Source organism: Diceros bicornis, chromosome 9 (genome assembly GCF_020826845.1).
Source record: "Diceros bicornis minor isolate mBicDic1 chromosome 9, mDicBic1.mat.cur, whole genome shotgun sequence".
NCBI lineage: Eukaryota > Metazoa > Chordata > Mammalia > Perissodactyla > Rhinocerotidae > Diceros > Diceros bicornis.
In genome coordinates, this window is record NC_080748.1 from 18,311,535 (window position 1) to 18,338,709 (window position 27,175).

A 27,175-nucleotide genomic window follows, 5' to 3' on the forward strand; every position below is an offset into this window, starting at 1 on the left:
TTGTTTCTTTACCCCACTGGGTTGGGATATATTGATGTAGGGTCATTTGGTTTGGAATCAGGGTAAGGGATTATGCTGTTTCCAATAGCATTCCAGCCCCTCACATATATAGACAAATTGGCTCACATTCACAAAGTTATCTTATAGCAAATATCCATATCCTGCTGGAGTTGGCTCTGCTGGACATTGCCTTTCCAGCCTCCTCCAGGATGCAGCTCTGGCGTCTCCTCCTCCAGGAAGACTTCCATGGCACCCTCCCCACAGAGGCTGGCTGGGGTAGCCCTTCTCCCACTGATGTGTGGCTGTCTGGTTGTATCAGATAGAGCTCCTGGAGGGTGGGCCTGGTAGGCAGTGGCCCTCTAATGAAAATGCATTTAAAAATCTAAAATGAATCCATGAATCTCTTTCCTCTATGGCTCTTTATGAGCCTTCAAAGGCCACACTTCAAATTTAGATTTTCCAGTTTATTCTGCGTGGTCACCCTCTCAGTCTTTCCAGGGCTAACATGCAATTTGACAATTTGTGGGCTATGAGCTTTCAATTAGCACGTAGATGAGTCAAAACCAACGGCTGCCACCAAGAGAGCCTGCAGCTGGCTTGTGCCTCTTCCACTCTGCCCAGGTAAGGGAAAGGCACCATGACGAAGGTGAGTTACTTTGCAAAGGTTGTATGAGCAATCATTATCATGATGATAATGTACACATTGCACTCTTTTGCAATATTCGCAGTGCTTTTGTATATAAAAAGGGAGAATAGATGTAGTACGGTGCATAGGCCTTTAAAGCACCTGGGCCTGGAGTGAAGATACACGGCTGCAAATTCTGGCTCAATCACATACTTGGCCACTTCAGGCAAGTCACCCACCACAGCCTTAGTCCCCTCATCTGTAAAATGGGTACAATAATACCCATCCTGCCTATCTTCTAGGCTTGTTATTTGGCTTACATGAGATGCTTCCTAACCTTTCCCACTTCATAGTAAAGGATAATTTTTGTTTAGCACCCTGGGGTAAATGCAAAGGTTGCTGAGGCTGGAAGTGACTGCTCCTGGACTCTGGCTGCCCTGCTCGACTACCCTGGGGGCTGAGGGAGTTAATATCTTTGCACATTTGTACACCAGGTGGGAAGCTCTGCTATAAGAAAATATTTAAAACAAACCTTAGCCGCATATCTATAAATGCTCACATTCACATATATTCTCCTGTCATAGGTATATAACCTCCCAGTGGGGTGTGAGGAATCAGGTTCAGATGTGTAAAGTGCCGGAACCTAGGCTCATGGCCATCACATGGCAGAACACGAACAAGATCAAGCTCCCGTCACCTCCCTTGTAGTCTGTCTCAACACTGTGATTTCAATCATACCTGATCCTCAATAATGAGTTAGTTTGGAAAAACCACTTGACTAACCACCAAGGTGATAATTCAGAGAAGCGGAACATTTTGTGGTCTTCAACTTACAGCCAGATTATTCAAAGCAGTATGGAGGCTGGCAAAACATGTCAAAGAGCTAACAATTTTATGCTTGTCCACGTCTATGTCCCTGTCCATATCTATATCCACATTGATACGTGTCTTCTATTCTGGCAGTAGGAACCATTAAACCTAGTTATGGAGCTTCCACACCTGTCAACGGGGGTTACAATAGTACCTAGGTTATACAGTTGCCAGGAAGAGCATAACCAGTCAATATATGTGAGGTGCTTAATAGTCCTGGGCAGACTCTATAACTTAAGCACTCTATAAGCATTAATTACTATTATTGTTAATCAAAATAAATCTTATCTATCAGTCGTAGAGAAATATAGGGTTAAAAAATAATGACTTGGGAGAATTCTTTCATAGCTAAAGAAATATCATTAGAACCTTGTACTCAAATAGCAGCAGCAGCAGCATCTGGAAGCTTTTAGAAATTCAGAGCCTCAGACCTACTACATTAGAATCTGCATTTTAATGAGATCCCCAGGTCACTTGCAAGTACATGCAAGTTTGAGAAGTGCTGCATTGGAATACTCCAAGGCTTATGCGGAGACCTTTGGGTCACTTATATTTTTGGTAGAAATGATGCAAAAAAGTACTGACTCAAAAAATCTGCCCTGTATTGATGATCATTCAGCTCTGGTCTGGACCACAGAACACAGTCTGTGGAGTGGGGGGTCGCGACCATGTGCACCTCCCCAGTAGAAGGCAGTTCCATCTGAATCAAATGAAATGCTTTGTGCAAAGGACCATGAGAATGCACATGAGCACTGAGACACAGAGGCCCTCATGGAACAAGTCTGAGACCCCGTCCTGGCACATTTGAGGGGGAGGAACAAACACAAACAACACTTTAAAAAGGAGGCCACATCATTAGGAGATCTGCAATTTTAAAAAGGAATATTAGGAGTAAATAGAGGGAAGGGAGAAAGTCACTCACGTTAACCCAGGGATGCTCAAGGACCTGCACGGCTGAAAATCGCTGATCGACATCGACCAACAGCATCATGGTAATGAGCTCCTGTGAAAAGGAACATTCCATTCCATTTGTCTAACTTGTAAGGTAAAAATCAGAGCATTTTCAAATGCAGAAGTTGTCTTTTAGTTTGGAAAAGCATTTGTAAAAGCTGTAAATCTTTAATATATCAACTCAACTTACCCATAGCTACCTAACACCTTTAAAAGTTAAAGGAAAGGTAAATATTTGGAATTATAAACATACACTTGTAGTTAAGAGAAAAAATAAAATGAAATTAACATTAAAATTAATTTCATAAAAAAATGGTTTTAGGGGCTGGCCTGGTGGGTCAGCGGTTAAGTGTGCGCACTCCACTTCAGCTGCCCGGGGTTCACAGGTTTGGATCCCAGGCACGCACCGATGCACCGCTTGTCAAGCCATGCTGTGGCGGCGTCCCACATAAAGTAGAGGAAGATGGGCACGGATGTTAGCTCAGGGCCAATCTTCCTCAGCAAAAAAAAAAAAAAAAAGAGGAGGATTGGCATCAACTGTTAGCTCAGGCCTGATCTTCCTCACCAAAATAAAAATGTTTTTAGTAGAAAAGAAATAAATTACACAAGTTAAAGAATTAATATTCCTTTCTTTGTCTAGGATTTTGCACTTTAATGACAGGTTTCTAAATTACTTTCATATAGAAATCACATTTTAAAAACACTTTAAATTTTCACTTTGGCAGCCGAAAGGAAAAACAGAATTTTTCCTCCTAACTGCAAGATGGCGTATTTAGGTTTGAAAGAAAAGAATGAGGGAAAACAGAGAGAATTGCCAACAGCTAGCTGGTAAAACAGAAACTATCCTTTAGTAGCCAAAGATCTGTTAAAATTGCTTCAAAAATTTCAAGATCAATCAATACAAATAAAGTACAACTATTAAGAGGTAAATGATTTAAGGTAATTTCATTAATTAAGAAATTAATGAAACTTCCCCATGAGATCAAATTTATTTGGACCAGAAAGCACAGCTTGGGTTTTAATAATGAGTTTCTCATACATCTATCTACTTTGGATTAGCAATTCCCACGTAATAAGATGGTTACATATGTGGTACCCAGTTCCTTACATTCACAGGCTCTGAGTACCACTCTGTGATGGGGATAATTTACTTCCATTGATGTAGAGATTCCACCTTCACTTTCTAACTTGGGCCAGGACTTATTAAAGCAACCATTGTGTGTGATGCCCTTCACCAAGTGCCATGGTGGTATAGCAGATGGTCCCTTCTGTCAGTGTCTTCAAGCCCTCATGTTATGGGGTGACGGCATTGAGAGTTGGGCAGGTTCCTGAAGAGCCTGCTTACAAGTGACAACACCTCCACCTCCACCTCTGCAGCTGTGTCATCCCATCTCCTTTTACCTTTGTACCTTTCCTTTGACACTTCTCTCAATATCCCACATTTTCCTAGGTCCAGAGGTAGATTCCTGGACAGTTAAAGAAAATGAGACTTGGGCCCAATATACATCATTTTCTATGGAAAGTGGCCAGGCCTAAGGAGTCAGGTTTTAAGTTGAACTCATACTCAGGACAAGCAAAAGCAAAGGCTGAATAATCAAAAGATAATTATTTTTCAATATCAGTTTTTCAAAACTTCAAGACAATGCTTGGAGACATAAGTTTAAGAGATCAATTTAAAAGTTTTACCTTTTATCTCAGGGTCTATAACGTCTCAAGTGTAAGATTTTTATAGTTTTCTTAGAGGTTGATCTTTAGTTTAATGGGGAAAAAAACCACACGCCTTGTTCCCCTCTGCCTCTAAATCGTAGCTGGCTTTCAAGGTCCATGTTAAATCATAGCTTCCCCATGTCTTTCTTGGTCATTTCAACCCATGTTGAGCTTTCTCCACTTTAACTGATTTACTAATTGTTTAATTCACACATTCATTTAATTATTCATTCATTCAATATACATTGAGCACCAGTTATTATTCAGGCAGTGATGATACAACAGTGAACAAAATAGATAAAAATCCTTGTCTTGATGGAATTTACATTCTAGTGAGGAGAGTTAGAAAATAAATGACATAAATAAGATGTATAAGATGTATCTACCTATCTATATCTATCTAGATAGGTAGACAGATAAAGATAGGTAGTTAGATGGTATACCAGATGGACATAAGAGTGTAAGTGTTATGGAGAAAAATAAAGCAAAGGAAGATAAGGTGAGTGTGACCAGGTGGGGTTTAAGAGCTGCCATTGTAAAACAGGGTGGTCTGGGAAAGCTTAATTGAAAAGATGACATTAAGTCAATAGTGGTGAAACAACAAGAGGTGAAACAATAAGCTATGCAGAAATCCGCGGTGGGCTCAAGCCTGCGTGGGTAGGGCATAGCAAGAGACTGCAGCAATGTAACTGGAGTGACAACACAGAGACATGTAGCCAGGGAAGCAAAGGTACATGATAAGTTGGGATGGCTCTGAACAGATAACTTGATGACTCTGAACTCTTGGAAAAGCTAGTCGTTACAACTAAAACGTGTACGGAAATCATATTTATGATATCATTAGTGTCTTTGTGCACAGTGATTCAGAATCAGTAATTCCATTAAGACACACAGGCTATAAGGAAGAGGAAGGCACTGGAAACCTACCTTTGCAGAATCAGAAACATTATCCCAGTACGGAGAAGGAAAGTCCACTTGTCCCATCAAAATCTGATCAAAAAGCACCTCCTGGTCATCACCACTTCTGTTCAGATGAACGACAACAACAAGGAAAAAACAGCACTCAAATGTCAACTCAGGGTATGTCGCCTCCTCCTTACGCACTGGAGCCTTCCTTCCCCCGTACATGTGCAAAACGTGTGTTTTTAAGCAATTCAAAATGTCAATACGGAACTGTTTTAGTAAATTAAGAAAGAATGAGTTTTAAAAGTACATGAGGAAGATTTACGGAAGGCATATAAATTAGCATGCACAACACAGAAGAAATAACAGGCATTGCAAGTAAAGTTCTGATTATGTTCTTGTCCTGCTGCAGGCTCCTTTGTGCAAGAAGGCCGAATGGACCATTCAGAGAATAGAGAAATGCTTTGTTGGTGCTGAATAAAAGATTGCTGCCCATACCCACGGAACGGAGGGAAACCACACAGCAGGATGTAAGTGATCACACCAGCTGCCCAGATGTCCACCTTGAGGCCATATCTGGAAAAGTAAGTGACATTAGAGTTAGCAAAGTCAGGCCAGGACAAATGATGGGGCATGGCAAAACAGATGACTCCTATTCTAAACCAAAACCCAAACCAAACCAAACAAAAAAACCAACAACAAACACTAAACTAAAACCCCTTGACTAAACAGAATTCAAGGAAAGAATAATAAAAAAAAGAGGCCATCTAAGGCACACGAATAAAAATCAAAGTAATGCATGCCTAGGCTCGTATCCAAATATCTGGCAGTGAAGGGCTTCAGCAAAAAGGTTTATTAGAGTCATATCAATTTTAAGATAGGGATGGACCCTTGAGATTTATCTAACTTCCTAATTTGAGAAATAATAATTACATACAGGACATTTTCCAATTTATAAAGCACTGACATACATTATCTTATTTTGTTTTCTCAATAACTTGTAAGTTGTAGAGGATAAGTACTATTGCCTATTTTATAGAAGAGAAAACAGAGGTTCAGAGAGAGAAGTAATTTTGCTCAAGATCACACCATTAGTGGCAGAGCTGGATTCCAACCAAGGTCTTCAAGAGCCCAAACAAATCGTCTTTCTACCCCACACCACTCCTTCCCAGCAGGCCATCAGAGTACTCACAACAGAAAATGTAGCATTGTCTGAGGCAGCACCCTCTGCGGGGGGTCAGGCACCGCTATAGATGTGAGCTCCCAACTCACTCAAATTTGATGAATAAAAAAGTCCTCGTTACCTCACATCTCACCTTAGGGATTTCCCTACTGGGATTCCCTTCTCACTTGTTCTGCATTTTTGCCTTTCTGGTACAAGCAGAAAAGCTATCTCCAACTGGTCACAGTGGAAGATACAACCCAGACCATTAGGTGTGAGTTGGTGCTACTAATGGGAGATAAAAATAGGGCTGTCTGCCTTTTCTGCCTCACCCATCCCCAATCCTGTTTAAGGACAGTGCTTCAGAACCCTGCCTATGATCCTTGGCAAGAAGTGGGCTCTTTACTGAAAGAGCCTTATATTCACATCTGAGTACAAATGCTGACTCTGCTACTGTCTAGTCATGAGCATATATGATGCTTCAATCATCAGAGCCTGAGTTTATTCATGTGCAAAACGAGAATCATATCATCTACTGGAAGAGTAAGAATTAAGTAAAGGAGCTTAGGGCCTGGCATATAGTGGGGTCCTTAGTAAGTACGAAGCCACCTTGCCTTCTCCCCCATTCTAGAGACTTTCATTCACCTGATACTGTTGCCCATAGAAACCAGCCAATTCCCAGTGGCCCTCCGATGCCTAAGGCTGTTTGCACTCCACAGATAATCAATGGACCACCAAGAGGACCAAAATGGGACAGGGACTGGAGAATAAGGACAGCTGAGAGAAATAACCACAGGAGACAGTAATCACCGCACCCAGCAGTGTCTGTTTCTTTTATCTCCAAAAGCTAGTTAATTACCATTGCTATATGTTTCTCTGTTAGTCTGAACATTTTTTACTCTGGAGTTAATAACTGCTGGTCTACCTTTAACAAAGGCCAAATGGAAGCCTTAAACAAGATTGCAGTAATTGGCAACTTGATTGGGAAAACAGAGAAAACGGCTCCCACTTTAAAGCTAAAAAAAAAGAGTGAAAGAAATCCGATAGCTAATTCTGTTTGGGTGGGACAGAACAGTGCTATTTCTCCTATTCTTGAAGCAGACTAGTTCTTGTGCAAGCACAGCACTTCAATAAACACACGAGAAGCATTTACCCAGTCTCTGCAATGATTTCCGGAGCCACATATGTTGGGGTGCCACAGACTGTGTACAGGGGGCCATCAACAATGGTGGCCAGCCCAAAGTCGCCCAGCTTCAGTGATTTGCTACCATCTTGATGTTCGTACACCTAAAGTAAAAGTAAAAAGTGAAATCGCCTTAAAACCAAGAGCTCAAAAGCTCTTTCCTGAAGAAATGAGGGACACTGTGTTTTAAATTTAATGTATTTATCATAAAGTAAAAAAAAAAAATCAGGCAATTATGCAAGGATATACACACAAGAATATCTTTCTTTAGGTTACTGCAGAATTGGAAACATGGTGGACAACCAACCAACGGAAATTCATTAAATTTTTTTCATTCACAAATTGTACATTCATTCATACAGTGGGATGCTATAAGACCATTAAAATGGTGATATTTTATCACCCATATAAATGGGTTTATATTTATTGAAATGAATTATGTTTGGGAAGTGAGGACAGCAGTTTTCAAACTGGTTTGCATAAAATGTCTATTAAAGAAAAAATACATACGAAGAAAAATGTCTGAAAGAACAGTGTTGGTGTGTCTGTCCCTGGGTGGTAAGATTATGGGAGATATTTTTTCCTTTTGCTTATCTGTATTTGATGTTTTCTACAATTAAAATTTATTTGCATAACAATAAAATATAGAAAGTCTCTTGTGCAGTATCTCCAATTTATAAAAATAATTACCTCTTCAAATACATAAAAGCTTTAAACATGCAGTTCTTTAGTAATTGAACCAAAAAGTCTACAAGTATATTAAAATACTTTATTTTCAGTGCCCCATATTGCCAACAAGATCTATTTACATATTTTTATTAATAATTGAAAGGGATATTAACATTGCATTTCACCTGTGGCAATTTGGAAAGATTTATCAGGTGCAGAGTCAGCATTCTGGCCAGATTTCCTTATTAAGGCAGTAAAAGTCTCCAGTCTTTCACCCAACAAATCAAGAAAAGGACACATGTGACCATCGGCAAGTATTTATACCGCTTTAATTCTAGCCCATGATCAAACCAAATGGATCTGCTCTAAAAAGTATCCCAAACAACTTCTATTATTTCAAAGAAAAGATCGAAGGGCATTCAGAGTTCTAATTCAGTGCCCTCCATTGGAATAAAATAAAATAAAGAAAAGAAAAACCACAGTAAAAGGCCAGTATTCCCAGCAAAGGCAGTCGCCAGGAGATGCCTCAAGGAAATGGCAAAGCTTTCCATATACATCAAAATAATTCATGCAGCAAATTGAGGCCTGTATGCTCTTCTGTTATTGCTCTATGATCATCTGGACTTGCTACAGCAGTTTGAACCTCTTGGACAGCAAGGTGCATCTCTACACATCAGGAGTGTGCTACCGTTCACACACCGTGTCTGCCTTCCTTTGGAAAAAGTAGATTAACTTCCCATTTCACTGTAACATGAAGTACAGATGTTTGGCCAGCTAAGCCGCAGTATCAGCAATGATCATTTGGATCTAACTGTTTTGGCAGAGGTAGGCAGGCAGATCTTCCTCTCTGGATAGACTGTGTCTTTTCTGGGCAGAAAATATGCTTTCACATTTTCTCCACACTCAGAACGTGGAGTCCTCTCGCTAAGGGCTTAACCATGATCAAGTTTGACCTGCCCTCGGACAGGCATCCAGAAGCTTGTGGGGTCACCTGCACTTGGGTTGTTAGGGCAAAGACAGCCATATGTCCCTCACAGATGTGGCTTTGCCCAGTTGTCATCTGGGATGGACACTGTCCTCCCTACTTTAATGAAGCAGCTTTCCATCCCTGGTCAGCATGAACAAGTCTGAGTTAGGAACTTTGAGGTATCAGAGATGCAAATACAATCTCATACCCAGCCTAAATGTTCTCAGGAAAAGAAATCTCTGAATCATAGTCTTAGCATGTCAGCCACTCTGGTCATCCAAATAACAAGCAAATGTTTTTTCATGAAAAGAAATCTGAGATGGAAACATCTAGTAGACCCCAGACAGAGCAGAACTGTTTACTTCCTTAACTCCATTTTGCTACCAATAACCTTTCTAAAATGGAAAATAATCTCTCGCTTTGATGTTCTGTTAGGTCCAAACATTCATGGTGCATGTTTTGTGAGGTTGTGCAGATTTCAATTTACACAGCGCCATTTATACAGGAATTTTGTGGCTTTTTTCTAAACATACTATCTATAATCACCTAACTAGATTCAAACGACGGACAAAAGCAGATGTTGGCAGATCTGATCATAAGTCACATTTTAATTCAGAATACGACCATGTAATTCTCTTACATGTAGCAAAGGTTTATTTTTGAGCATCTCCATCTTAATAGGAATTCCATCTCACATCTAGCCATATGCCAATTTTATTCAATATAGCTGAGCAATAAAGTTCAAAGTTTCAATAACTAAGGGGGAAAAAAAGCACTAAAAAAAAATGTCACCTAAAATAAAGAAAATACAGATTACCTAAAAGTAATAATACTTCTAAAATAAATGAACACCATTTAAAGAAAATACATAGACTCCATCATTTTAATGTTGTTTTTCTCCATCCTTAATCACTTCTCCAATGTCCCCCGTTTTTTTCTTTGAAAACTGTATAGTAGAGTTTTCAGGAACATAAAGGGGTTTAAAGTGACGCTTATGAGAGACAATAAGAGCTCAGAGACAAAGGCCTAACCCATGTATGTAATTGAAAACATTTCTAGACACATGTACATTAGAAATGCTTCAGCAAAATGTTTTTGCAGGTGAATAAACGTCCAGGCCTCTCATTTAGAATTCTGTTTATCTTACTTACTGTCAGGCAGGGCAGGAAACAAGGTTGCTTTGGGTTTTTCTCTGTCAACACTTGGGAAGAAGGATACAGAAGAATGTATTCCAGTGTTTCCTCTCCTCCAATGGGAGAGCCCCATTCTTAAGTGGTATAAGGAACCTACCTCACCACTGGGCTCACCCTTAGTGTCTGCTGCAAACTGAGCTGGGCTCACCCTTCGCTCTGACGGAGCCAATTACAGATGGGCATGAGTGAGGCCATTTACATATGTAATTAAAACTTTGCTAAAATCACAGATTGCTAAACACATCTGTTTCAAACACACACACACACACACACACACACACACACACACACACACACTCCTCACAAAACCATCTCCAGAAAGTATTTTCCCAAATGGCAGCTATAAATTCACTTCGAACTAAGTTTTTAATTAAAACTTAGGAACTGGAAAAGCTTCTAACAAGTTCACATTTAAGTGCTGAGTCCTTGGTTTCTATCACTCTCTGAATGGATTCTGACTTTGTTCTCAGCATGTCTCCACCTTCTGACTATCTTTCCGAAAGGACATTAATACACTGCAAGGATAGGCTTGGAGAGCCTGATCCAGCCAGTGGGGTTCTGATGTATGAAGAACTTTTTGCTATAATGATATTTTAAAGCCTCCATAAAACATGACCCACACATGAAGTGGGAGTACATTAATTGTCAATCAAAGAGTATTCACAACATAAGATATTATTTAATGTTCATCCCAGGCCCTTTAAATACTATAGATGTTCCCCCACATTTTAAACACCGAGGGGCTATTAAAGAGATGGGGATTAGTGCAAATTACCCAGTATGTAGTGCTTTCACTGTTCTAACTAAGCAATAAAACTGTGTAATTGTACAACACTAATTGAATGCAACTACACATAATTGTGGGCTGCCATATGTATCCTATTACCAGAAAGACTGTCAGTATTTTGTAAGCGACTCTTGTGATCACTGCAGATGGCTACAGTCAGAGAAGTTGTTCTCTAGGGTTTATTATATGGCTATAAAGACATCCCATGATTTGACAGACTAAATGCATTAAATGGCAACAATTATGAAAAGGGTTCCAATTAAAAGCTGAAGGCATGTCCTACCAAGAATAGATATGGGAAAAGGTCAGGCATGTAGGTTTTGGGCACACCAGTATTTTACACAGCATTTTTCTTTCTAAAGAAGAGTTTTATTTTTGTTTCTTTTTCGTTTATTTGGGGTTTCACGGTAGCTGTAACTTGCTGAACACTACATGTTTGGGCATATGCCTGATTTCCCTGGGATTAGAAATTGAGACCATTTGGAAAAGTTATTTGAAAAAATAAAAGATTTAATACATAGTCATAAAATGCAGCCGGTGGCCATAAAAAAATATGAAAATTCACAGATAATCTGAACCCAGTCAAATGGTTTCTGAGATTCCCAAAATAGAGACCTAAAAGCTGACTAATATAACAGATGTGTTGGAACAAACATAATTCTCAATGTTGCTACGAATCTAAGGATAACCCTGTTGAAATGTTGGCTAATGAATCATTGGTAACCACTGAAATATTTTTCACAGAGGAGCTCAGTAGGTACCAAAAATTATTTCACCAAATAGAATTGAACAAAAATGGCATGAAATCAACAAAGCCATGAAAAAAAGTCAATTCACATTTTAACAAATATGGTATCCCTTTAAAAAGATATTGATTTTCCTCAAGCCATGGTATATGGCCTTTATGATGCTTTCTGAGGAAAATAAATTTAAATCTTTAATCTTTAAGAAGTGAAGTATAACAACACTTATGTGGGGAATTATTTTACAAAATGTACTTTATGGTCCACATACTTTAGAATTAAACCTCCTGGAAAAAAATTAATTCTTAATAAAAACCAAACCCATTTTATACCCACATTTATGAAATCAAAAGGTAAGTGAAATAATAAAAATAATAAAAGTCATACGGAAGCCAGAAGAGGGGTAACAATATTAGAGGAAAAAATAAAATAGCTTTTCAAAGTATTACACTAGAGACATCTGGGAAGATGGAGAAGCTCCCGGAAGCTCCCGGAAACCTGATTCTCACCCTCACGTTAAAATGCTCATGAAACTACCTAAAAAGGAGTTCTACGCAGCTGCAGTGAGATACATGAAATATGCAGATTCCAGATTCTGTGAGCAACTGTATACCCTAGGATTTTGCTAAAACTGTGGGAACTCAATATCATTGTCATTTTTAAAAATTGTGTTACATTTTTGTCACACAAATAATATAGAATATGTCACTGTAGGAAAATTAGAAAGGACGGATAACAATAGAGGGAAAGGAATTAAACTCACCCATAATCTTGACACCTAGAAATAACCATTGTTAACATTTTGGGGGATGGACTTCCAGAGCTTTCTTTCTCTTTCTTTCCTGCTTTTCTTTTTCCACGGGACAATATATCCTGAACATTTTCCCAAGTGAATAAGCATATATCCATATCATGATTTTCAGTGGCTGCTGGATATTCCATTGTATGGATGAACCATATTAATAATCCCAACAACTACCACTACTGCCATTTATTGAGCAGATGGGATATACCAGGCATTGTGTTGAGAACTTCACACTCATTGTCCCATCTGATCTTTACAACAACCCTATTAAGTAATCTTATTGATATTTTGCAGATGAGAAAATTTAGGCTCAGAGATGGTAAGTAACTTGCCCAATGCTACACAGCTAACAAGTGGCAGAGCCAGAACTTAAGCTCAGGTATGGCCAAGTCCATGATTCTAACCAATGTGTCCTCCTGTCTCCCCATCATGCCATTATTTAACTGATCAGTGCCCTCACGTCCGTTGTTTCTATGTATATATTTTTTCCATACTAAAAAACACCGAGATGAACATCCCTACATATGTATACATATCTGTGTTTTTCTTCAGGTTACCATTCCTAGAAGTAGAATTACTCGGTTGCAAGGCACACATATTATTTACGGCTTCAGTTATATATTACCAAATTACCTTTCAGAAAGATTCTATCAAGTTACTCTTGTGCCAATACATATGAGATGACTGTTATCCTCATAACTTTGCCAACAATGTACATTATTATTATTATTCATCTTTGCTAGTCCAATAAGACCATGTCACTTTAAATGAAATAAATCATAAGTTCTTAATGACAGAAGGGATGAGTAGTGAAGCAGACAGATGCAGACCAACCAAAGGGACACCCTACACTCTTACTTCTTGTCTTCTCTCTGTTGGAATCACAGATCCTTGGAGAAAGGCCCTCAGTAAATGCTTAGTAAAGTGACTGGCACATTATTGTATTAAATACTGTTTTGGGAAAATGTTGTTTTTCTTCCATTTTTCCTCTTTTATCCAAATTCAGAGAGCAGAATTCTTTTCTAAACACCTACGAAAAACAATCATTTGGTTCCTGCTTGAACATTTTCAGTGACCACAATCTACCTGTAATAAAGACCATTTAATTTTCAAACAATTGTTTGAAAGTTTTATCTTATATCAACCTCAAATTTCTTGCCCATCAATGTTGTCTCTTTAGTTTGAGCTCAGTGCTCTCAAACATAGCAGAAAAAAGGTTTCCCATCTTCCGTTCGGCAGCCTTTCACATATTTGGTGAGCGCTACCATGCTCCACTTTCTCCGCCCTTCTGTGGGCTCAACTCCAGGCCCCTGACGTGATGTGCTCAGGTCCCTCACCAGAGGGGTGATGTGGCGTAAGCAAGGTGGAGGACTCTCTCGATGGTGACACTCTTTCAGTGAAAGGATCTAAGGAGGAGTCTCAGTATTTTTATTAGTCATGTCACACTGAGCCTCACTGAGCTTAAGGTCAACCAATAGTCTTTTGACCCCATCAGGCCAATTTTTCCCATTACTGTTTTTCTGCAATGATCAATCAAACAACTACACCAAAACCACTTAATCCGTAGGGATTTATAATTATCTCTTGTTAAATTTTATCTTACTGATTTTAGACCTTTATAGAGACAAAGATATTCTTGGATCTCAATTCTGTCATTTGGTAGACTACATCTGCATTTCAAGTCACTGGTAATGCTGATTAGGGCGGGGCTAGTAACAGACCCCTGTGAGATCCTGGCTCCCTTCCTTTGGGTGACCTCCAACCAATTAATCAACACTCTGGTGGCTCAAGTTCATAGTATAGTGAACTGACTACAAATCCACTCAACTGTGTTTTTGTCTATGACCTCTAGATGTACTCTGTCTGGGGCACTTGCCTTGTCTACCAGTGTAGTAAGCTATCCTATCACAAAATGGATTTATTTTGGGATTAGGAGTCATGGGATTAAGGTAGAAGGAAATCCATTATCTTGTGAGCCTGGTGTTGGCTTGAACCGAAAACTAAGAAGAGCTGGAGCACAACCCATGGTCACCACTGGGGGAAAACAGGATAGCTTATTACTAGATACAATCCACTTAGTGAAACTGAGGATTAGGAGCTACACATGCCATTTTGATGTGCAGCTAGAAGCAGGCAAAAACACCTAGACATAGAGTTTCTAAAAGAAAATTTCTGACCAAGAGAGGCAGTTTCTCTGAGAAACTGCTTTTCCCAGAGAGTATTGGGGAGTTCAGAAGGAAAACGGCTTTTGAACATAAACTTTTATATTTCAAGAAAATTACTGTGCTTATTTCTGGAATCTAATAAAAACTGATGAGGTAAGTTATATTTTTGCCAGTAAAGACTTTAATTTTCCTAAAGAAGTGGCATCTGTGTATAACTTTTAAAAAGACCCTCTCAGCCCAGAAATAAACCCATGCCTACATGGTCAATTAATCTACAACAAAGGAGGTAAGTATATACAATGGGGAAAAGGCAGTCTCTTCAATAAATGGTGTTGGGAAAACTGGACAGATACATGCAAAAGAACGAAACTGAACCACTTTCTTACACCATATACAAAAATAAACAGAATGGATTAAAGCTTTAAATGTAAGACCTGAAACCATAAAACTCCTAGAAGAAAACATAGGTAGTAAACTCTTTGACATTGGTCTTAGCAATATTTTTTTGGATATGTCTTCTCAGGCAAGGGTAACAAAAGCAAAAATAAACAAATAAAGCTACATCAAACTAAAAAGCACAGTGAAGGAAATCATCGACAAAATGAAAAGGCAACATACTCAACGGGAGAAGATATCTGCAAATGATATATCTGATAATGGGTTAATATCCAAAATATATAAAGAACTCATACAACTTAATATAAAAAAAATAATCCAATTAAAATATGGGCAAAGGACCTGAATAGACATTTTTCCAAAGAAGACATACAGATGGCCAACAGACACATGAAAAGATGCTCAACATCACTAATCATCAGGCAAATGCAAATCAACCACAATGAGATATCACCTCACACCTGTCAGAATGGCTATTATGAAAAAGACAACAAATAAGAGTTAGTGAGGATATGGAGAAAACGGAAAACTCGTGCACTGTTGATGAAATGTAAATTGGTGCAACCACTATGGAAAACGTATGGAGGGTCCTCAAAAAATTAAAAACAGAACTACCAAACAATCCAGCAATACCACTTCTGGGTATTTACCTGAAGAAAACAAAAATACTAATTCAAAAAGATATCTGCACCTCATGTTCGTTGCAGCGTTATTTACAATAATCAAGATATGGAAGCAACCTAAGTGTCCATCAACAGATGAATGGATAAAGATGTGGTATATATATATAATGGAATATTAGTCATAAAAAGAATGAAATTGTACCATTTGTGACAACATGGATGGATCTAAAGGGTATTATGATAAGTGAAATAAGTCAAACAGAGAAAGAAGAATATCGTGTGATTTCACTTATATGTGGAATCTAAAAAAACAAAACAAACAAACAAAACAAAACAGAAACAGACTCATAGATACAGAGAACAAATTGGTGGTTGCCAGAGGGGTAGGGGTTGGGGAGAAGGGCAAAATAGGTGAAGGGGATAAGAGGCACAAACTTCCAGTCATAAAATAAATAAGTCATGGGGATGTAATGTGCAGCGGAGGGAACATTGTCAACAATATCGTGATAACTTTGTATGATGACAGATGGTTACTAGTCTTATCAGAGTGATCATTTTGTAAGGTACATAAATGGTGAATCACATGTTGTACACCTGAAACTTATACAATATTGTATATCAACTATACTTCAATTAAAAATAATAATAATAAAATAAAATATATAAATAAAAGACCCTCTCAGCTCCCTGGAAGAAACACAGACTGCTACTGATGATTTTTGCTGCCAAGGATACAACCTTGCCATCTAGTGGTGACTCATGTAAACTGAAGGCAGTTGATCGTAGTTTTGTTTTTTTTGAAAAAAGCAAAAGGTCCCTTTTAGTCATAAACTATCACGGCACACCATTGCACACAATGGTCCCACTGTACTTTCTCTACCCACTCAGTGAGGTTTAGACTGAGACTAACGTGAGTCCTCAATGTAACAGATGAATTGAGAAACAGCTTGGATGTGTCGTATTGGGTCTGTCCTCTATTCTGTGAAGAAATATCACTCATTCACTCTCTTAGCTCATCCACCCTCTCATCCACTGTCACCCATCCATACAGACCGTTAAGCACCAGGTCTGACAAAGCAAAAACACACACACACACATAAAGTCACTGACATGATTAACCTGCGGGAAAAAAAATCTTAGTAATGATACAACAATAAAATTATAAAAGGTATTTATATCGAATCATTTCCCAGTTTTCACTTAAAATGTGGCTGGAAACATCATTGTAAATCAAATCATATTTTCACATTAAAATGCTTTGACCTGATCAAATACTTAGACTTGAATAAATCATTCATATGATCAGTACAGATCCTTAAGGGCAAGTTACAACATTTTCATATTGTGCTCTAAGAATTAAAAATAAAAATTTTTAAAGTTCTGTATATACAATGATACTATATAAATGAAATTTATAGCTGAATTAGACATTTATAAATAATACTTTGCTAGGTATAACAAACATTAAACACTTAAGTAGCAAAAATCTTGTCAGCAGTCTAAAAATTTAGAAGGTTTTTTTGAGGTCTCTCAATAAAACAATAATGCAAAGCATGCAGTGAGGACTTTTATTTATTCGGTAAATTTCTCCATAGTAAGAAAATGGATTCAAAATCTTTGCATTCAATTTATCATAGCATTTTTCAAAAACAGTCTAACAGTCTATCGCTCTACGTTTTGCCATGAGATGGCAAACCTATGCACGGGTAAATAGTAAAATTTTAAAAGCAATGTCAAAAAGAGATGAAAGATGATTTTTACAACATATAATATTGTTAAACAGTTTTATTTTTAGGGATAATTTAATTTTTATTACAAATCAAGGGGGAACAAAAAGGAAGGGAACTAATAGTTACATGTTATCTCTTTAACTTCATAAAATCTCCTTAAAGGAGGCTCATAGGAGTTAAGTAACTTTGTCAAGGTCATAAGATGAGCCAGTGGAAGAGTGAAGAACTTGGTTTTGAACTTTTGTCTATCTGATCACAAATCCTGAGCATGTGAAAGTGTGCCTCCCATGGCGGTGCTCTCTTTTCACATAGAGATGCGAACACACACAGAACGTGAAATTAACAGAGGTCTCCAGTGTAGTTACCGACGTCATCCTAATTTTGTTAAACTTATTCTATTCTTCTACCTATTTTATCCTATAATAGATTTATCCCTGCAAAACTCACTAACCTTTAAACTCCCTATAGTAAGAAACTACTATACTGGAGAAGCAGAATTACTTTAGTTTTCCACATATATATATATATGTAAACCTGTATTATGAATGACTACAATGGTGTGTATATATATATTTCACGTTCTTAAATTAGGAAAGAAAGAAAAAAGAGGACTTTTTTCTTCTTGGGTAATTTAAAATATGTTCAAATGAGCACAATACTTAAAAAGTACCCTGCAAATTGTAATTTTAGGAAAAGTACATTACTATGTAATCATTTATGGCATTTACAGAAATAGATCACGCTCTGGAGAGACGCGAGTGAACGATGGGTACACAAAACAGAACTGCGAAGGGGGGAAGAGAACTGAAACTTTAATTTTCAATCACCAAATTTTCAGAGCGTAGAGAAGATTTTTAAACAAAGGCCCAGTTGTAAGTCTGTTCCCATGAGACAATCCTACATAATTCAGGACACAGGAATAATGAACACAGATGAGAGAAAATGGCTACAGCTTACAGAGGCAACTATGCAGAAGAGAATGTTTAGGCTACTCCGGAGATGTGGAATTTGAGGGGCAATTAAGTCAGCACACTGTTTGACCTCAGCTGCCTTTGTTAGCCAGTAGCTACAAGATTACCAACATAATTGCAATTTACTAATTGCCTGTGTATTTATTTCTTGAATGCCTATTTTTCCTACTTGAATGTCAACTCTATGAAGGCATGTGTCTCTCTGTTCCTTGCGTGGTACCTGGCACAGAGCACGCAGGCATGCAATAAACCTCTCTCCCTAATTCATAGTTTTCTGTAGTCTAGTGTTTAAAAGCTTGGGTTTTGGAGTAGGGCGGAGCTAGATTGAGATCTTGGCTCTTGCACTTATGAGCTATTAGGGCCTCCGTTAAAAGGGCAGGCCTTTTAACTTCTAAGCGCCCAGTTTCCTTACCTGTGAAATGGGACAGTAATAGAACTTACCCCATATGGTTGTTGTGACAATTAAATGAGATAACGAGTGTAAAGCCCTTAGCACAGGGAGAGCACAGGGTGGTGGTGCTCCATTTATAACGGATCTATCAGCCTTTATTGGGTAGTGGGAGCTGGGTTGCTCATCTGCTTTTAAACTTGAGTGTTCATTCGGACCATGTGGGGGAGCTGGTTGCAATGTAGAGCTGCACCCTGTCACCAGTCACCAGATTCTGATTTGGCAGGTCTGCAGGGAGGCTCAGAAATTTGCATTTTTAACAGGCATCTGGGAGTAATTCTGATGCATGGAGTCTGGACCACCCTTGGAGAAACACTGCTTTAGAAAGACAATCCTCAACTCCCAGATTTCTGAAGAGATGGACAAACTAACAGTCATCTGTAATACATGACTCTTGGGGTTGAATAATGAAAGTAAAAGAAGAACTAGCATCTTAGGGGGAGAAATTGAATAGATTTCATTAACATTCTAGCCTGAATAGCCAGCAAAATTTATGTTACTCCCATATTCACCAGTAACAGATCCAAGATGCCAGTCTACGTCTCCTCGATTCTTTCCAGTACTGTCCGCTTAACAACTGGACTAGGACAGGATCCTCATTTGCCTGCCTGGAGAACCATCAGTGTTTCCCCAGAGATATGAAGTTCACAAAAAGCAAACCAACTGTTGTAAAGGGGGGTAAGAATGCCTCTGATTTTTAAAATCAGTCTTCATCATGATTATTTTTATGCTGAGGGGCTGGGATCTTTAAACTCATTACGATTTATTCTCTTAGCTTTTAGATCATATTATTGGGATATAAATTTGGGAGACTAAGAGAAAGTCTTTTAGCCTTTTCTTTCTTTTTTTAGCTTCTTTTTCTTTTTTTCCAAGTAAAAACTTTCTAACATAAAAGTGCTCTAGATAAACAATATACGTGTAAACGCTCGTCGAGACTATCTTGGCCTAGCCCAAGGTGTTAAGCACAGCCCTGGATTTCCTGAGCCCTATTCCCAATCCCTTGCCTCAGGTTTTTATTTGCTAATAAGTCAAGTGCTCCTAACGACACATTAACCCTTATAGATCAACTTAAAGACTAGTTTCCAGTGAGTTACTGAAGGCCAGCTGAAAGCTAGCCTTTAAGGTAATTTTTTTTAAAAAAAGAAAATAGAAAAGAAAAAAAGAGAAATATTCACTCATGAGTGCTTGGAACTCAAGATGCCCTAAAGTTGGAATTCCTCTTACCAGTAGGTTCTCTGGCTTGATGTCGCGGTGGACGATGTTCAGGCTGTGCAGGTATTTGATGGCGCTGGCCAGGTTGTACAGCATCCCACTGGCGTCTCGCTCAGTGTATTTGTTAGTGGAAGTAATGGCATCAAAGAGGTCTCCTCCCTAAGAAGAGAACAGCAGGCAGAGCAGCACATTAACAGATGGTCCAATGGGGCCTCCTGGAGAGGTGACTGACAGACTCTAAAGGAAATGAAGAATGCAGGCACGATCTTTGGGTTCCTGAGGCTTTCCCTCTCAAAGGCTCAGAGATGTTATGGTGACTTCTCTCCCTACTGCAAAAGCCAGTGACATTTCCTCCAGACAGCAAAGGAAAAAGCAGGATGAGGATTCTCTGCCATCAGATAGGCAGCCATTTCCACAGGCCCCAGCCAAAGAGGAGAGGTGGAGCCAGGTCTTCAGGGCAGAGGCCTTGTGACACCTGGCGGTCCTGGTGACATGTGCTACATGCCTCATGCCAATTGCCAGCAGAAGTTCAAATTCATAATCCTAAACCTCCCAAAATGAGAAACAGGTAATACTGCAAACTGCGCCCTTAGCAAAATGTTCCACTGCCTTGTGAAATGAAGACACACACAAACACACACACACACACACACACACACACACACACACACACACAGCCAATTCCCTCCCTGTCTCTAGATTTAGCTCTCTTGGAGTGGGTGTAGTGTTTTCTTTTTCAATAATGTGCTTCTTTGTAAGGCACAGAGAAAAGGACCAGAAACTGTCATTCCGAAGATGAGAGAGACAGGGAGGGAGGATGGTGGAGAAGTTTCAAAGAAAGTTTTCTAGGACCATTATTCGCCTGAACTTTTGTTTCCTTTGCTCTTGGCTAATTTATTGTTATTTGGTGAAACAGAATGATTTTAGGCTCCAATTTTAGTTCCATTGATTTGAAACCCTTTCAGAGAATGTGGGTTTCAAATTCTGATTTACTAACACTGTTTCCATCATTCTCGCACAAGGCACCAAACAGCTGAGCACAGTAGCCAGTTGTGTTCATCTGTTACCTAATGTGGTAAGGGACTTAATTTTTCTTTTTAAATAGCAAAAGCACAACACGGCGCTTGCAGGCTGACAATGTTCAAACCTCACTATTGGGCTTGGCCCTCTGTTACCCTGTACAATCTCCACTGAAGAGGCTTCTCCCACTGGCCATTCAGCCTCAGCAGTTCCCAAACTGTTTAGATACATTTTTTTCAAAATAAACACTTTCTCAACTTGCTGTTTCTCTCTCAGGCAAGGCCACTATAAGCAGGTTTGCAGGTTGTTTCCATGCCACCCCAGGAGGCAGGATTTTCACCGTGGTCTATGTGAACAGCACCCCTGATGCAGTAGGGTGCCCATGGTGATCTGCAAAGACTCTATCAGTGTCCTAGTTATCTAGGCTCCAGGCATCTTGTAATCTCATTTCTTCTCCATCCTCAGCAAAGCAGTCAACAAATCCCACCAGCCCTTCCTTTAAGGCATGCCTCATACACATCCTTCTGGGGCACCGCACTCCACCGCCTGAGTGCAAGTTCTTGTTGCATCATCCCTGGTTTGTTGTCACACGGCCTCACAACCTGCACTGCTTCCTCGGGCTCTTTATCCAAAGCGTCCTGTGCACTGACTGTGACCTTCCCGCATGGCATGTCGATATTTTCTTTTTCTCTTTAAGAAATCGGCATTCCTTTCTCATGGCTCTCCATGTTCTGTCCCTAACCTCCATTCCAACTATCTACTTTCATCTCCTGCCACTACCCAGACCAGTTACCTTTACGCTCCAGGCAGGATATTTCTCCCCTGGTCACCAAAACAGGCCAAAATCACTTTGCACTCCAAACCCGTCCTCATGAGAGCCCCCTTCTTGGAACGTCCCCTCTACTCCCTTTGTCTTCCTAACTCCTGTTGATCTCTTAGGGCCCGGCCGCAGGGTCACCTCCTCCACAAGGCCTGCCTTCCTCTGAACACATAAGTGGTTTGCATGTGCACACTTCTGCAGGCAGAATTCTAAAGTCCTGTTCTTAATAATTATGGAATTTCACTTTTAATAACTGTTACTTCACTGTTTTCTGGAATACAGGCCTTATTTATTCTATAGCTTCAGGTGCTCTGGCACACCACTGGGCTCAGGGTTTAAGCAGCACCCCCCTGGCTAAGTTTCTCAGGGGGAATGTTATGGGAGCCTTCCAAGTCAAGCTTGGGGTTGGCCTTCACTTCTTGGGACGCTTCCAGATCAGGCCTCACAGCTGTTCTCGGTCAGACTGAACTTAAGGGTACTATCTGGTGGCACAATTCAGGACTCCCAATGCCAGACTATGTAGACACTCTCTGGCCTTGTTAGGCTATCTTGGTCACCCAGAGAGAATTTGCAAAGGCTGTTAAGTGAAATGAAGGCCTCCCTAGTGGCACTTAGCTATTGTCACCTGACTAAGTATATGATTGACAATCAGACTAAGCTTTCCCACGAAGTGTGTTCTGAACTCTTAAACCTTTGCCTCTTTTATTTCTCACATTCAAATTTAATTTGGTCTTAACCCTCCAAAAATCAGCCAATAACAGGGGGCTAATCAATTTTTAACAGCACACAGAGAGGCAACAGGAATGGTTTGAAGTTGTTGCTCTAAAAATTAAAGTCATTATAAAAATACTATCCTTGGTGCTGGAGAAAGTATAATTAAATTAGTTGGTAATTACTAAACTTGATTTGGTAATAAAGAGCCAATAAGAAAATCTTCTAAATGCATGAAATCAACCTTTCTTTATTGGAATAACCATTTAACATTTTTATCTCCCTTAGCCTCAAACATGAAAATAACCTTGTGTTACTACAAACAAACAAGCCCCACCCCTCTGAAAGAAACAAATCCTAACTTGAAGTAGAAAAAAGTAAGCTTCATTTACAGATATGAACAAGCACTAAGTAAAAGAAACGCCAACAGATCTAAAAGTAAAGCAGCTCTGAATAATGAAAGTTTGAAGGCCCTAGAATGAACATTTTTCTATATAGAAATAGATTCATTTATTAAATGCTTTCTTTGTCTTAAACCTTCACAAAAGGAAACCCCACATTCCACAGTGCTGACTCCTGCCACCAGCTCGGGCGAGTGATTCCAAATACGGTTGCTGGAGCCCCAGGCTCTCGAGGATGGTGCACACAGTTGACGCAGAAGGTGATGCGACTAATTTACAACATTTTACAGCTAAAGTAGAAATTACACCTTTAGTTAGATTAACTAACAGAAAAGTCTTGAGAAAGTATAACTTCATGAAACTAAACATTCAATTTTTTAAAACTTCTAATTACGGAAAATTTCAAGTATGGAAGTAGAGGGAATAGGTGGGTCACCTTTCACCTAGATTCAACCATTATCAATATTTGGCCATTCCTATATTCTATGATTTAATAGAATAAAAATATAATTATACAAGAAAGGATGAGATTGTAACATTCACTGAAAGGTGGTAGAATATTCACATCATTATTAGGACTGTGCTCTTTTACTATTACTTTGGTGACTAAAAGTTTAAAGCTTGATTTTATAAGAATGGGTGATACCTTTGGATGTAGTTCATGGAAAAGGGAACACTTTCTACTACAATGATAAGAATAACAATCATATTGGTATCTAATATGTTCTGTGTCACACAGACTGGTGGAAGCCATCCCTTGTACCCCCATAATAACACTCCTAGTCAGGTACTATTATTCTCATTTTACATATGAGGGAACTGAGGCACAGAGAGGTATACACAAGTTCGGGGAGCTATTTAGGTCAAGGCTGAGACTTGAAGTCTTGCAGTATAATTCTAGTGTTAGTACTCTCACCATTATGCCAGTGTATAGAAATGAGACTGAATATTGGAGGGAGGAAATAAAGGAGAGAGCTCTATTATAGGGAAAAGTGTGGTGCCTTGTATAGGTATTTTTTTTCCCCCAAAATACACACCTTTACTAATTCCATGACAAGATACAGTTCAGTTGGCACATCCATCTCTTCAATCAGAAGAACGATATTGGGATGCTTCACTCTTCTTAAAATAGACACCTCGTTCTGGATCATGTGCTCCTGTCCAAGGGAAAAGTTACCTTAATCAATATACACATCAAAACATATGAGAAGCTAACTCAAATAAGTACAACTATACTAGCTGAGGATCAAGGGAGACGTATTTCGGTAAAGTATAACGAGTATATCTTAGATTCTGATATTCAGATAGCTTAGCATTGCCACAAGATGTTGAAGGTCCTTACATGATGCTTATAATCAGAACCTATCGTGATAACTATCATTTCATATAGAAGGATGGAGTGAAACTTACATCACAAAAGTAACGGAAGAAAGTAAACAAGCCAGCAAACAAAGATAAGGAACATTCCAACTAACTTTTATTCCAGGAATATTTATAGAATAAAGTTACATTCTAATTAGTACATAACATTCTACTCCACTAAAATGCAACAACTAGGGTGAACTTCTGTTTACTTGGAAACTGATCTTTGTGTTTTTTTCTACCTCCCAAATACTGTATTTTCATAAGAATAAACCTCATACATACTTTGCCTCGACATTTGCTTTTCTTGATAATTTTCAGAGCATATTCTCTAGCAGTCGACCTGCAAAGAGACAGTTTTTTAAAAAAAATAAACAATTTCAGATTAACAAGATGGAATCCCCTTGTTAAGGATTAATTTCTTACCGCACAGATCTTGCATCATGGCATAAATATTTTGTGAAAAACTCTCTTTCCCTTTTTTTAAAAGAAATATGTAAACTTTTAGGGGCTGACCAAATGTTAAGGACAACAAATATGCTAGCATAGAAACACCTGGAGCTGTTAATGTTGCCATACCTGTAATAAAAACACTTCTATTGCTACTGCCATACCTAACTCCTCCTGCTAGGTTGCCCTGCCCTGCCCTGCCCTTCCCTCTGAAGTGGTGTGGCCGGGACATAAAGCAGATATGAGTTTCTGCCCTTCTTCCCAGTTTCTCTTGAGGTTCTCTATGCACAAAGTGTGGCTATGACAGTTTTATGAACGGTTCTCATGGTCACATTGAAAACTCTCAAGAAGGAGTTCACACTGTATAGACTTCGGTTCAGTGTGCAAGCCTCTGCATTCTGCTGGAGAACTCATGGATGACGTGTTCAAGGTGTACAGAAAGGGATAAACTATTACCTGAGCTTCCTGTGACCTCTTGGGCCTTTTAAGGCTGTCTCATTTCATAGAAATAAAATGCAGGTGATGATTAAAATCAACTCACTTTCCCAAAGCCATAAGGCAGCGTTAAAATCAGGACTGAGTTCTTGGGGTCTCTGTTTCACATATAGCCCAACCAACACTGCCCCTCCTCCATGATGGGTGTGGGAGGGAGGGTTTAGTCATATTGTTACCTTTAAATAGCTTCCTAATTTGTGTTAACATTTCTAAGATACTATAGCACCAAACACGACAGACAGCTCTATTGTCGAAGGAAAAAATGCATGCTTAATAATCATAATAAACCACTACTTCACAAGCACTGCCATTTCATTTCTGGTGGGAAACCAAGATAGCCTTGTGTTTTACCCATAGATAAAAGCCAATTTTAGGTATCCAAATGAATACAGTGGGAGCGAGGCTGATTAGGAACAAAATTTTAAAATAGAGTTTTACAGTCTTCAGTATGGAGAATCAAAGGGGGATTTCCTAGTTACATGGTTAGGACAAGACAGTGATTTGCCCACAAACAAATTAAGAGGCCAGATATTAACAATATGTTTCAAGTGCACTTTAGAAACTATTCATGTCATTTGCTTCTAAAAATGCTTCTCTCATTACACTTCCAGGCCCCTGCATGGTGCTAGCTTGCAGAAAACAATAAACATTGACCAAATTGTTATAATTATATCTGGTGAATAAAACTAGAATAAAATAAACACTTTGAAGCCCATTTTCTCCACTAAAGGGCTTTGTGGCTCAGATGAGAGGAGGTAAACCTCTCTGCCTCAGGGTGACTCTCCTGCAGAGGTGTGGGGTGTCCAGATGAACACAAATTGCCTCAGCTTCATGAAGAAATGGACTCAGAGGCCTGAGGAGGCCCCTCCCTCTCGGCCTTTGTCTATTCTTTAGGCTCACGGCTGGGGTGAGAGGCCATGACAGAGGAGGGGGTGAGCAGGCCTTGGCTAAATGCAGGGCTTGGGGTAACAATGCCCCCACATAAACACCAGACCATCAGCAAGGCCGTGGGGTAGGAGTGAAGAAAAAACATTTCAGTAAAAAGGAAAACGAAATATTTAACATTAGAAATTTAAAATGTACGAGCAAATAGATACATGAGAAACTAAAATTACTCACAGAAGGGGATTCCTCACATCATAGAAGGATCATGGGGTCCCTTTAAGTAGCCTCTTTTTAAGAGGCTTCTGAAGAGTTTGTTTGCAAATTTAAAAATGCTTAATTAAGAGGAAAACTAAAAGCTGATGTGTTTCTGGATTCTGCTTTTCATGAATCATTAAAAAATTATGATAAAGCAAATCTGAGATTAGAATACATGAGCAATTTCCTACCTGGTTTAAAATGTTTCATTTGCTGGCAAGGGAATCTAGACTCTTGGACCGACTGCTTGGATAAAAGCTAGCAGTCTCAGGCAGAGGTAGAGAGCTGGGATGGAGCTGATGCTTCCACTCAGCGCCTCCACAAAGGGAGGGATGGACAGGATGGTGTTGGTAAGAAGAGAGGGGGCTTTCTTAGGTTGGTCATTCCCCATGTTTGCCCCTTGAGCCTCTGTTTCCCTGGAATGAGTCACACTGAAGCTTTGCCCTACTCAAGGTAAAGGGCTGGTGTGGGACCCAGAAAGGCAAAATCTCCTCTCCAGCCAGACAGATAGGGAGCAGAATCCCCAGGGAGCTAGTGGGTATATGGCTCCCAGGACGCCAAATCATGGGCTTATGTCCTGAGCCTTATACAGCTGACGGGAAAATACAGCAAACCTGGGCTTACTAGGAAAAAGGACCTGTGGGTTCACTATGCAGAACCTTACAT

General features: G+C 39.3%; 1 protein-coding gene across 4 annotated transcripts in view; it reads right to left on the minus strand.

Annotated features, from left to right (window-relative positions):
• The window catches only part of DCLK1 (doublecortin like kinase 1), a 358,368-nt gene that overhangs the window by 32,388 nt on the left and 298,805 nt on the right, over window positions 1-27,175 (minus strand). For all 4 annotated transcript variants that reach the window (XM_058548007.1, XM_058548006.1, XM_058548008.1 and 1 more), the window contains exons 9-15: window positions 24,710-24,767; window positions 24,100-24,219; window positions 20,123-20,269; window positions 7,372-7,505; window positions 5,555-5,632; window positions 5,081-5,177; window positions 2,418-2,498 (exon numbers count right to left, since the gene is read on the minus strand). In XM_058548007.1, the coding sequence (XP_058403990.1) occupies window positions 2,418-2,498; window positions 5,081-5,177; window positions 5,555-5,632; window positions 7,372-7,505; window positions 20,123-20,269; window positions 24,100-24,219; window positions 24,710-24,767 (715 nt within the window). The remainder of the gene's footprint in view (window positions 1-2,417; window positions 2,499-5,080; window positions 5,178-5,554; window positions 5,633-7,371; window positions 7,506-20,122; window positions 20,270-24,099; window positions 24,220-24,709; window positions 24,768-27,175) is intronic.